Source organism: Schistocerca cancellata, chromosome 4, assembly GCF_023864275.1.
Source record: "Schistocerca cancellata isolate TAMUIC-IGC-003103 chromosome 4, iqSchCanc2.1, whole genome shotgun sequence".
NCBI classification, from domain to species: Eukaryota; Metazoa; Arthropoda; class Insecta; order Orthoptera; family Acrididae; genus Schistocerca; species Schistocerca cancellata.
The window spans coordinates 79,351,293-79,363,906 of record NC_064629.1 but is presented as its reverse complement, the minus strand read 5'-3'; the positions used below and the strand labels follow the sequence as shown (position 1 = coordinate 79,363,906).

Here is a 12,614-nt window from a genome sequence, read left to right as displayed (position 1 = left end):
TCTGCAGCTTCGTTCCCAGGGATACCAACATGGCCAGGAACCCACATAAAGCTAACCGGAGAACCGACGTCCACCAGCTGCTGAAGAGAGCGTTGGATCCGGTGTACGAAAGGGTGAACCGGGTACGGATCACTGAGGCTCTGGATAGCACTCAGAGAATCGGAGCAGATGACATATGCAGAATGTCTGTGGTGGCAGATGTAAAGAACAGCCTGGTAGAGGGCAAAGAGTTCAGCTGTGAAGACCGAACAATGGCCATGGAGCCGGTATTTGAAACTTTGTGCCCCGACAATAAAAGAACACCCGACCCCGTCATTGGTCTTAGAGCCATCTGTATAAATGAAGGTCATATTGATGAACTTCGAACGAAGTTCCACAAAACGGGAGTGGTAGACCGAACCGGGGGTAACCTCTTTTGGGAGCGAGCTGAGGTCAAAGTGAACGCGGACTTGAGCCTGGAGCCAAGGTGGCATGTGGCTCTCGCCCACTCTAAAGGTTGCAGGGAGTAAAACATCAAGGTGTTGAAGGAGGCGACGAAAGCGAACTCCAGGGGGTAGCAGGGCAGAGACATACAACCCGTATTGACGGTCGAGAGAGTCGTCAAAAAAGGAACGATAAGACGGGTGGTCGGGCATTGACAGTAGCCGACAGGCATACCGACAAAGCAGTATATCGCGCCGGTAGGTGAGTGGCAATTCGCCAGCGTCAGCATGAAGACTCTCTACGGGACTAGTATAAAATGCTCCGATCGCAAGTCGTAAACCCCGATGTTGTATGGAGTTGAGGCGGCGTAAGATGGATGGCCGTGCAGAGGAGTAGACGAAGCTCCCATAATCCAGCTTGGAGAGGACGATCGACCGATATAGACGAAGTACGACGGTTCGATCCGCTCCCCACGACATACCACTGAGAACATGGAGGACATTTAAAGAACGGGTACAACGGGCGGCCAAATATGACACATGTGGAGACCAGCTAAGTTTCCTGTCAAATGTAAGGCCTAAAAATTTTGTTGTCTCCATGATTGGGAGAGCAACGGGACCGAGTCGTAAGGACGGTGGGAGAAACTCTTTGTAGCGCCAGAAGTTAATACAGACCATCTTCTCGGCAGAAAAACGGAAGCCATTGGCGACACTCCAGGAGTAAAGACGGTCAAGAGAACGCTGAAGACAGCGCTCCAGGACACGTGTACACTGCGCGCTGCAATAGATGGTAAAATCGTCCACGAAAAGGGAGCCTGATACATCAGCTGGGAGGCAAACCATTATTGGATTGATCGCAATGGCGAAGAGAGCGACGCTCAAATCTGAGCCCTGTGGCACCCCATTCTCCTGGCGAAAGGTGTCGGACAGGACAGAACCCACACGTACCCTGAACTGTCGATCCATTAAAAAGGAACGAACAAAAAGAGGGAGGCGACCGCGAAGGCCCCATGTATGCATGGTGCAGAGAATGCCCGCCCTCCAACAAGTGTCGTAAGCCTTCTCCAAATCAAAGAACACAGCCGCGGTCGGGCGCTTCCGCAAGAAGTTATTCATAATGAAGGTCGACAAGGTAACCAGATGGTCAACAGCAGAGCGGCGCCTACGAAATCCACATTGTACATTGGTAAGTAGGCGTCGAGACTCGAGCAGCCAAACCAATCTAGAGTTAACCATTCGCTCCATCACTTTACAGACACAGCTGGTAAGCGAGATAGGTCGATAACTGGAAGGCAAGTGCTTGTCCTTCCCCGGCTTAGGAATCGGGACAACAATAGACTCGCGCCAGCATGCGGGAACATGTCCCTCAATCCAGATGCGATTGTATGTACGAAGAAGAAAACCTTTACCCGCAGGAGAAAGGTTCTTCAGCACCTGAATATGAATAGAATCAGGCCCTGGAGCGGAGGACCGTGATCGGCCAAGTGCGTTTTCGAGTTCCTGCATGGTGAATGGGGCATTATAACTTTCACAATTCGAGGAGCGGAAGTTAGGTGGCCTAGCCTCCTCTGCCTGTTTGCGGGGGAGGAAGGCAGGGTGGTAATGAGCGGAGCTCGAAACCTCTGCGAAAAAGCGGCCGAAGGCATTGGAGACAGCCTCAGGGGCCACAAGGACGTCATTCGCGACCTTCAAGCCAGAAACTGGTGGGTGGACCTTAGTGCCAGATAGCCGGCGCAGGCTACCCCAGACAACAGGGGGGAGTAAAACTGTTGAAGGTGCATGTGAAAGCAGCCCAGCTGGCTTTCTTGCTTTCTTTAATAATACGATGACACTGAGCACGTAATCGTTTATAATTGATACAATTCGCCACTGTAGGGTGGCGTTTAAATGTGCGTAAAGCACGTCGACGAGCACGTAAAGCGTCTCTACATGCTGCGGACCACCAGGGGACCGGTACGCGACGTGGAGAAGAAGTAGGGTGAGGGATGGAATATTCAGCAGCAGCGAGCACGACTTCCGTGAGGTGTGCGACCTGACGATCGCAGCTTGGGAAGGTTTGATCCTGAAAGGTCGCCCTGGAAGAGAAGAGCCCCCAGTCTGCCTTGGAGATGGTCCAACTAGAGGAGCACAGAGAGGGGGTATGCTGCAGGAGATGGATAACAAACGGGAAGTGGTCGCTCGAATATGTATCAGAAAGTGCATACCTCTCAAACCGGCGTGCAAGTTGGGGAGTACGTATAGAGAGGTCTAAATGGGAATAGGTGTGAGATGTGTCCGAAAGAAAAGTAGGGGCGCCAGTATTGAGGCAGACAAGATTGAGCTGGTTGAAAAGGTCTGCTAACAACGAGCCCCTCGGGCAGGATGCTGGAGAGCCCCAAAGGGGATGGTGGGCATTGAAGTCTCCAGTTAACAGAAATGGTGCAGGGAGCTGAGCAATAAGTTGCATCATGTCTGCCCTGGTAACGGCAGATGACGATGGAGTGTAAACGGTACAAATGGAAAATGTAAAAGTGGGGAGAGTAATGCGGATGGCAACTGCCTGCAGGCCGGTGTGCAACGTGATGGGATCGTAGTAAATATCATCCCGGACCAGCAACATAACCCCTCCATGAGCTGGGATACCTACCACAGGGGGTAGGTCAAAACGCACAGAGGTGTAGTGTGCCAAGGCAATTTGATCGCATGGGCGTAGCTTCGTTTCCTGGAGGGCTACGACGAGCGGACGGTGCAAGCGGAGCAGCAACTTCAAGTCCTCTCGGTTGGAGCGAATGCTGCGAATATTCCAGTGAATAAGTGCCATCGTAAGAAAAGGAAGATGAAAGAAGGGGTCACCTCGAAAGCCGCTGAGGGCCTGGCTTCGAGCGAGCACTGCCGCCGCTATCAGTAGGCGGACAGTCATCGTCCATTGGGTCTATAGGTTCATCGGCCATCTTGGGAGGATGGCCGGGAGGGGGAGCTTCCTCCGCCGGTGAACGGCCAGATGTTCGGCTACCAGCGGTGCGGCCAGGCGAAACGGATGACGGCCTGGGGCGGCAACCGCTGGGTGGCGCAGGAGAAGAAATGCGCCGTGGCGGAGAAGGAGAACTGTGCTTCCTATGAACCTTCTTGGAAGGACGTTTGGTGGAAGTACCGGTCGAAGGCTGGGAGGGCGAGGTATGTAGGAAGTCTGCACGGGATGGTTCCTTCTTGAAGGCCCGTGCATCTGACTTCGGGGTCTTCGTCTTAGCAGAAGCCGATGAAGGGGCTGGTGTCTGTGGGGTGATGGGAGGAAGAGGAGACGTCGACCGCGCGATCTTAGCACTGGCCGAACGGACGACCGTGGTGCTGAAGGTCAGATCGCATGTCTGGGTTGCCACCTCCCTGGTAGTCCGAGGAGAGGCGAGGACAGTACTGTATTTCCCCGCTGGGAGCAGCGCGGGCTTCCTACTAGCCAATAGCTTGCGAGCAGCCGAGGTGGACACTTTCTCTTTGACCCGAATTTCTTGGATACAGCGTTCTTCCTTATAGACAGGACAGTCACGGGAGGATGCGGCATGGTCACCCTGACAGTTCACACAACGAGGAGACGGAGGTGGACAGTCACCCTCATGGGCATCCCTGCCACAAGTGACACATTTAGCCGCATTGGGACAAGACTGTCGAGTGTGATTGAAACGCTGACACTGGTAGCAGCGCGTAGGTGTCGGGACATAGGGGCGAACAGAAATAACCTCGTAGCCCGCCTTGATGCGCGATGGCAGCTTAACACTATCGAAGGTCAAGAAAAGTGTCCGGGTCGGTACAAGGTCATTGTTGACCTTTTTCATGACCCTATGGACAGCCGTCACGCCCTGCTCAGCGAGGAAAGATTGAATCTCCTCATCAGTCAATCTGTCGAGGGAGCTAGTATAGACTACACCACGAGACGAATTCAAAGTTCGGTGGGCCTCCACCTGGACAGGGAACGTGTACAGGAGTGTGGCCCGAAGCAGTTTTTGTGCCTGAAAGGCACTCTCAGTTTCTAGTAATAAGGTACCGTTACGCAACCTGGTACAAGATTTGACAGATCCGGCTATGGCATCTACGCCCTTCTGGATAACGAAAGGGTTGACAGAGGAAAAATCCTTTCCGTCCTCAGATCGAGAAACGACGAGGAACTGTGGGGCAGGCGGTCACTGGTGGCTGGTCACGTTTCCGTTTTTGGGCAGAAGTCGTGAGAGATGGAGTAGAATCCATTGTGGAGGAATCCCCATGATTGCCAGCGTCTCCGATGGCGCGCTCCTTCCTTGTGGGGACCCTCTCAGAGGGCACTCCCGCCTTAGGTGAATGTTTACACCTCAGGTCACACCTCCCGAGAAACAGACGGAGGGACCAATCGGCATGGTCAGAAGGTATCAGCTCAGGCACTCTCCCCTCCCCGGGCCTGGCCTTTACCAGGGGGTACGCGCGTGCCTTACATGTCTACCCAGGGCGGGGAATTACGCGTTACCCCGTCACCGGCTACGCGTGCGAACGCGTGGGTCGGCCTTCAGGCACGCACAGGGAGGAAGGAAGAAGAGGAAAAAGAAGAGAGAGAGGGAGAAAGAGGACAGACTGTCTCAAACGCCGAGGCGGAGACCAGAGAAGGCAAGGAGAAGAAGGCAATGAGAAGGCAAGGAGAAGTCAAGGGAAAGAGTAAGGAAGACAGTGAGGTGGAGAAGAGCAAAGAAAGGAACCAACAAAAGGAAGGAAGAAACGAGAAGTGAAAAACCAAAAAGACCACAATTATAGGTCGTGGAACCGTCTGTCTCCGGACACAGGCGCTAACTACCCCCGTGAGGGAGATGGACTCCTTTTAGTCGCCTCTTACGACAGGCAGGAATACCTCGGGCCTATTCTAATCCCCGGACCCGCAGGGGGGGAAAGCAGAGAGAGCTTCAGTTGAAAAAGCTTTCCCTGATGCACACTCAAAGTATTCCATAGTCTTAAGACCCTAGGTTTTTGTACCTAATATCCAATGATGCAAGAACAAATGCTAAAAATCTATGTTATGGAAAAAAGTTAGAACTTTCCAAGAGATACTTCAATAACGACAGTCTATGAATCTCAAGCAGAAACAGTGCAAATACTTATATCAGGCACTAAACACCTTGCTGCAATGCACCCAAGCTTCACACCACCACTAATATACTTTACTCTTATGTATGTATAAAGACTATCCACTAAATCAATCTTGAGCATCATTGCAGGCAAAGAAATTACTGTTGATGAAATGTTGACAAGGCAGGAAACAAATCTGACACACCCTAGAATACATCCGGGTGTAACTGCTTTGTGCAGCTTGATGACAAGTCACAGTTAACAATGTTCTGTACAGAAGTGCTCGTACAAAGTCCCTCAGTCACCTCAGTGGACACAATCTGTCCGAGATGAAACTATTGCATTTTCTTTGAATGCTGAATTTTGGTAAATTTTTTTAATGTTAGTTGCAGGTAAGGTATAAAAACCATTACAGATGGTTAAAAAGTATTCCATATTTTAAGAGGTGGTAGTATAGGCCAAAACGAAACAACAATGTCCAGTAAACATGTGCCCTAAAATGAATGCCTTAAGAGCTATGAGCACTTTCACCTTTGCTACTCTGGAACACCTCTTCTGCTTCTGCTGCTAGCTCTTCGCAGCTATGAACAACCTACAGAATGCGGTAAACAAATGAGCACACATTCCTGTGTTACTATTGATACACCATGTTAGTGTTGTTATTGTAAACTGAATTTACAGTTTTGGGGACGTTAGCACATACATTAGTTCCAATGGAAATAGTTTGTACGTTCATTAGATTGTGAATTGACCCTACGACTTATCATACAAGGTAGGTTAAGGAAAGGCAAACCTACTTTTCTAGCATTTGTAGACTTAGAAAAAGCTTTTTACAATGTCAACTGAAATACCCTCTTTCAAATTCTGCAGGTGACAAGGGTAAAATACAGGGAGCAAAAGGCTATTTACAATTTGTACAGAAACCAGATGGCAGTTATAAGAATCAAGGGGCACGAAAGTGAATCAATGGTTGCGAAGGGAGTGAGACAGGGTTGTAGCCTATCCCCAATGTCATTCAATCTGTATATTCAGCAAGTAGTGAAGGAAACAAAAGAAGAACTCTGAGTAGGAATTAAAATCCATACAGAAGAAATAAAAACTGAGGTTTGCCGATGCCACTGTAATTCTGACAGAGACAGCAAAAGACTTGGAAGAGTGGTTTAACGGAATGGTCAGTGTCTTGAAAGCAGGATATAAGATGAACATCAACAAAAACAATACAAGGATAATGGAATGTAGTCGCATTAAAGCAGGTGATGCTGAGTGAATTAGATTAGGAAATGAGACACTTCAAGTTGTAAATGAGGTTTGCTATCTGGGGAGCAAAATAACTGATGATGGTCAAAGTAGTGAGGATATAAAACATAGACTGGCAATGGCAAGGAAAGCGTTTCTGAAGAAGTGAAATTTGTTAACATCGAGTATAGATTTAGGTGTCAGGAAGTCGTTTCTGAAAGTATTTGTATGGAGTGTAGCCATGTATGGAAGTGAGACATGGACGATAAATAGTTTAGACAAGAAGAGAATAGAAGCTTTCGAAATGTGGTGCTACAAAAGAACGCTGAAGACTACATTCTCCAGGTAGATCACATAACTAAAGAGGTCGTATGGAAAAGAATGGGGGAGAAGAGGAATTTGTGGCACAACTTGACTAGAAGACGGGATCAGTTGGTAGGACACATTCTGAGGCATCAAGGGATCACCAATTTAGTATTGGAGGGAAGTGTGGAGGGTAAAAATTGTAGATGGAGGTCAAGGGATGAATACACTAAGCAAATTCAGATGGATGTAGGTTGCAGTAGTTGCTCAGAGATGAAGAAGCTTGCACAGGATAGGGTAGCATGTAGAGCTGCATCAAACCAGTCTCTGGACTGAAGACCATAACAACAAATAGACTGTAAAATGCTTTTCCACTGTAGTTTTATCTTTGGACTTGCCAGCGTAACAGAGGTACAGAAAATGGCAGACATGATGATCTGCTATGGTCTGGTAAATGGAAGCAACTGTCAAGCTCATGTTCTGTATGCCGAAAAATATCCAGAATGCAGGATACCATCTGCACAATAATTTAGCTGTCTTTTTCAGGGTCTAGCAGACTCTGGTTCCGTAACTCCAACAGTGATGGGTTGTGGCAGACCTTACACCAATTCCTACTCCTGCTGTGGAGTAGCGAGTATTGTAGTGGAAAGACATCCTGCAATTAGTGTACATAGAATTTCAGTATCTATTGGGGTATGTCATCCTCCAGTCTGTGTGATCCAGGATGAAAAGTTGCTATACCTATAGTGCGTACAAGTCCTTCACCCACATGATCAGCCTGCCATAATGCAGTTGTACCAATGGATGTGGTAAAGATTCACTTTTCACAAGGAAGATACAGTTCACAAACAAGGCTGCTTTCACACAAGATGCGTTTGTGAATTTTCATTACCAACAAGTGTGGGTTGATGTAAATCCACAGGCAGTTGAAGAAGCAAGACATCAGCACTGATATTGAATTACTGTATGGGCAAGAATAACTGACGATAGGCTAACAGGACCTCACATACTACTGAGCAGGTTGCCTAGTCCAAGTGTCCGATCCCACCCACACTCTCACTCTCTCTCTCTCTCTCTCTCTCTCTCTCTCTCTCTCTCTCTCTCTCTCTCTCTCCACAAAAAGCAGCGCGGGAAATCACAAAACCACGCAAAACGACGAACAAAACTGACATCACCAAACTCCCCATATACCACTAAACACAGTATCATCTGGAATCTGACACTTCCCTTGACCTATATAGCTCAACAGCAGCTCCCGATCCCATAAATTAGGACCTAACACTTCCCTTGACCTATATAGCTCAAAAACATCTCCCGATACCAATACCAGCATTCACAGCCACACATTGGAATCTAACACTTCCCTTGACCTGTTATCCTTATGACATCTCTACATACAGCCGTCCCTGGTCCAAGACTCCGGAAGTTTAAGTAGGCCTCATTTCTTCACAACATACTGAACACTTCATGACTTCATCCAAAAATCCGAATAGTTGAAGAAATTTTATTAGAGACAACACACTGTCCCCCATCGTAGCGGACAATCAAAAACTGTTGACCCTGTCAGTCATATCTATACCTACCAAAGACATAAAAAAAAGCAATTTACCAAAATTCACACACGACGCCACACTCGCAAACTACCCAAAAACATCACCTAACACACCACACATCGCATCAAAACGACACCTACAAACACGCCACTCTCACAAACTAAAGTCCGCGCCGTCGTGACTTCACACACCACAACAGCCTTACGTCACAGGTCAAAGCCGACAGGAGGGATCGGACGCTTTGGTCAACCCCAAAGAACTTGCCTGTCCTGCTACAGGAGGTACCATTTCAACAATGGCTGGAGATGTGGTTTATGCATGATGGAGTGACAGCCCATTTTCTCCAAAAAGTCTGAGAACATCCCACACAGACATTTAATGAGCAATGGATTGTTCCGTGAGATCCAGTATGTTGGCCAGCCCATTAACTTTTTGTTGTGGGGACACTTTAAATCTTTCCTGTATGCAAGACCAATGGGTCAATGGAAGCATCAGATTCCACTCATCTGCTTTGACCCACGATGTAATGGTGTTGTGGTGTATGATGTCACTACAGAGATTGGTTGTGTTTGTTGATGTCGTGTTGATGTATTTGAATGTGCCCTGTGCCCTCTGGTGGTGGAAGTGGATGCGCTGAGTTTAACGTGTAGTACTGTGATCATTTGAGTTTTGGTTATCGTCGTGATAACGTGGTTTTGAGTTTAGGTCGTTGGCGCAGTAACGTGGATTGTGGAAGTGTTTTCAGCAAGTTATTAAGTGTTCTTTTGGGTCGACAGAAGCGTCCGATCCCACACGTCTGCTTTGACCCGTGACGTAAGGGTGTCGTCGTGTGTGACGTCATGACGGCGCGGAGTTTGGTTTGAGTGTGGCTGTCTCCAGTTATGTTTTATTTTATTTACTTTTCTGATCTGTTCGTTCTATCTCTTGAGATTTTTTTTTTTAAATTTAAAAACACTTATTACTTATTTTAATTATCTGTTTCCTCCAATTTCTGTTTTAGTTTATTATATTTATCTTTCTGATCTGTTCGTCCTATCCCGCGAGATTTTTTTTTTAAAAGACAAAAAACACTAATCAGCTACTGAAGCATCTTTATCTTCTATGGGTTGCAGGGGTTACGACCCCTGGGGAGGTGGGTGGGTATTCATGCATGGCTGTCTTCACTTACACGTTGTAGCTACGCAAGGCGTCTAAATTTGTTTATATTTGGTTTGCCCCCCCCCCCCCCACCCAAAACACCCCATTTCCCGCGCTTGTCCCGTTAGTGTCATTAGGCTTCTTGTGGAAACTGTGTGTGTTTGTTTTTGTTTCCGCCATATTTGTGACGTCATGGGTCAAAGCAGACGGGCGGGATCGGACGCTTCCGTATTTCCGTTTTTTTTTTTTTATGTACTTGGTGTTTTTGTTAGATCTGAGGTGCACATTTGTGGCAACATCATGAGGTTGACAAGAGTTCCAGTGGCTCGGACCAGGGAAATATATACATGGCGTTGTGGGTGTGTGTATGTGTGTTTTGGACAACCTAGGTGATATTGCCTTTTGTTGGTAAGTAATTTTTGTTTTGGTTTTAATCTACTGTTAACACGATGTTTTGTGTGTTGTATATTTATGGTACGTCAGTTTAATCGAGGTAGTGAATATTATTTATAGCTGTGGTTGAGCTATATAGGTCAAGGGAAATGTCCAATTCCACATTTCGGGGTTATAGGTGTTCGATTCCTGTGGTTTTGTTGGTGTAGTGGAATGTTCTAATTTAAATTTTTGTTAATATTATTTGTTTTTTGATGATGCGGTGTTTTTTTTAATGTTGTAGGTTTAGCTTGTCCCAGCCCTAAGTCCCCTATTCTCACCAGTCGTCCTTTTACTTTCATTTTATTTTTGGAGTGAGCCATTATTGTGTCATTTTTATTCTTGTTTGTGTTTGTTGGCATGCGTCTGTAGTAACATCATTGTTGTTATTTTGTACACACTGGAAATAGCCGTTTCTGACATCATGGGTCACATGGATGCAATCTGACACTTCTGTAATGCCAGCCCAATTAATGATGTAAAAGCACTGCAGGGACGCGTCATCACTGCCTAGTAGCAAATCCATGGCCAACTTTGAGTTTTTTTGAGAATGTAAAATTGCCTAAAATGTAGGACAGAAGTATGCCCTACTAGGGATGGACACCACACTGAATACACCTTCAGCAATGGCTCACAAGAGCAGGGCGTAATAGTAAGCAGATAACACTTCAAGCTTTGCTGTTTCCCAGTAACATTATAATTTGTTTACTGCATTCTGCAGGTGCTTCCTAATAGCGGAGAGCTTGCAGTAGAAGAGGTGTTTAAAAGTAGTGAAAATTCATAACGGCTCACAGCTCTTAATGTATGCATTTCAGAGCCCATGTTTACTGGACATTTTTTTTCCACGTTTCAGTCCATAATACCTCTAAAAGCATGCATATCTATAAACCACTGTTTTATATATTTATGTTCCACGGACAAGCAGAAACTTTTATATAAATTAATCTTGTTTACTCTGGTCCCTATCAGCTGCCTTGGTCCGTGTAATTACAGTTACATACCGGGGAGATGATCTACAAAACGCAAATCCAAACTAAATCAGTGCATCCTCTGTTACTCTGAGTAAATAAAAATCCCACAGAACTGTAGGAGAATAGTAACTTGTTCCATGTTATTTTGAAGGGATCCTATGAAACAAATAGAGCCTTGATGGCCCTTCTTTTTCCAATAGATCAAATTTGACAGACCCTTAAAAATTTAAAAAGTACTTAATACATAACACAAATGCTTTAAAAATCCTTCATGAATTTCTGAAGGTGAAAAATCTGGTATCTTTATACTCTACAAGAATTTTCTAGACTATGTTAGAACAAGGAGCTGTAGAATAAAGGAAAGTCAGTCAAGATACCTAGTGAAGCTTCCAATAAACGAAGATTATTGAAAAAGCCACTGTGCTGCAGATCTTTAACAGTTTGAGCTACCACAAAAAAAGATCACAAATAAACCAAAACTAAGGGCCGCCCATCTAAATACAGAAAAAAATTCCCGAACAACGTCTCTTCAACTAAATACATAAAGGAAATAGGTAGGCATAATAGAGGAAGGTGTAAATGTCATAATTCCATTCATTGTTTCACAATAAAATCACATTTCGCAGTATCCTGACGGTCTCTTAATGACCTCGTTGTGGACCGGGACGTTAAATACCGATCTCCTCCGCTGAATCCCGATAGCCAGGCCAAAAACACAGTATGTCAAACCTAACCCACCTATCGACTGTAATGGATATAGCTATGCAAAGGAGTATGATTTCTGGGGCCAAGATGTCAGTGAATGTTACGTTACACAATTCTTGAAATTGATTAATCGTAAAATGGACTGAACTTACATATTCATCCTTTTCATCAAATCACAAATGAGCAAGACTATTTAGAAAATTCATAATATAACATCGCTAATGCTGAAAACGACTACAGAGTTCCTTCGACGAAGGAATACTCTTTTGTCAACAAGAACGAAATCACTTATCAACAATATTTTCTACTGCTACGTACAGACAACACCGGTGTTTTTAGAATCCTCCAACTACATTCAAACAGACAAACATTTCACACATCGACACAATACTAGTGACCTTTCTTGGGGTCTTACCCTTTTCGCGGTCAAGTGACACAACATATTTACGATTATAAACTGATTAAACAAGTCATAAATTAAAACGATTAAATCCCGCTATTAAAGCGGAGGCTCAACAAAGCAGTTAAATTCAAAGATATGCAAGACTAGTAAGACATGTAGCTACATTAAACTCTGGAACATAATGATCGATTATAACTTCAGTTTGCTCGTGAAGAAAAAAAATTCTGATTTCGCCGTTTATTTATCGTCATCCGTTTCTCTTCTCATCTCCGCTATGCTCACTGCCCGAGTGGTGTCACTAGTATTTGGCAAAAATGCTGTTAGCTGTTTTATGCCTTCTGTTGAAAATCGTGCTTTTCTTAATTTTCATTAATTTAATTACTCATTTACTATT

At 45.6% G+C, this 12,614-nt stretch overlaps 1 protein-coding gene across 2 annotated transcripts in view; it reads right to left on the bottom strand.

Annotated features, from left to right (window-relative positions):
* The window catches only part of LOC126183640 (succinate-semialdehyde dehydrogenase, mitochondrial), a 213,604-nt gene extending 201,263 nt beyond the window's left edge, over positions 1–12,341 (bottom strand). Inside the window, exon 1 of one of the 2 annotated variants that reach the window (XM_049925779.1) lies at positions 12,233–12,341. In XM_049925779.1, coding sequence (XP_049781736.1) covers positions 12,233–12,259 — 27 coding nt within the window. In that variant the 5' untranslated portion in view covers positions 12,260–12,341. Of the gene's footprint in view, positions 1–11,969; positions 12,072–12,232 lie in introns of those variants that run through there. The other variant, XM_049925780.1, reaches the window with a different exon arrangement.
* Between the last annotated feature and the right edge of the window lie 273 nt (positions 12,342–12,614).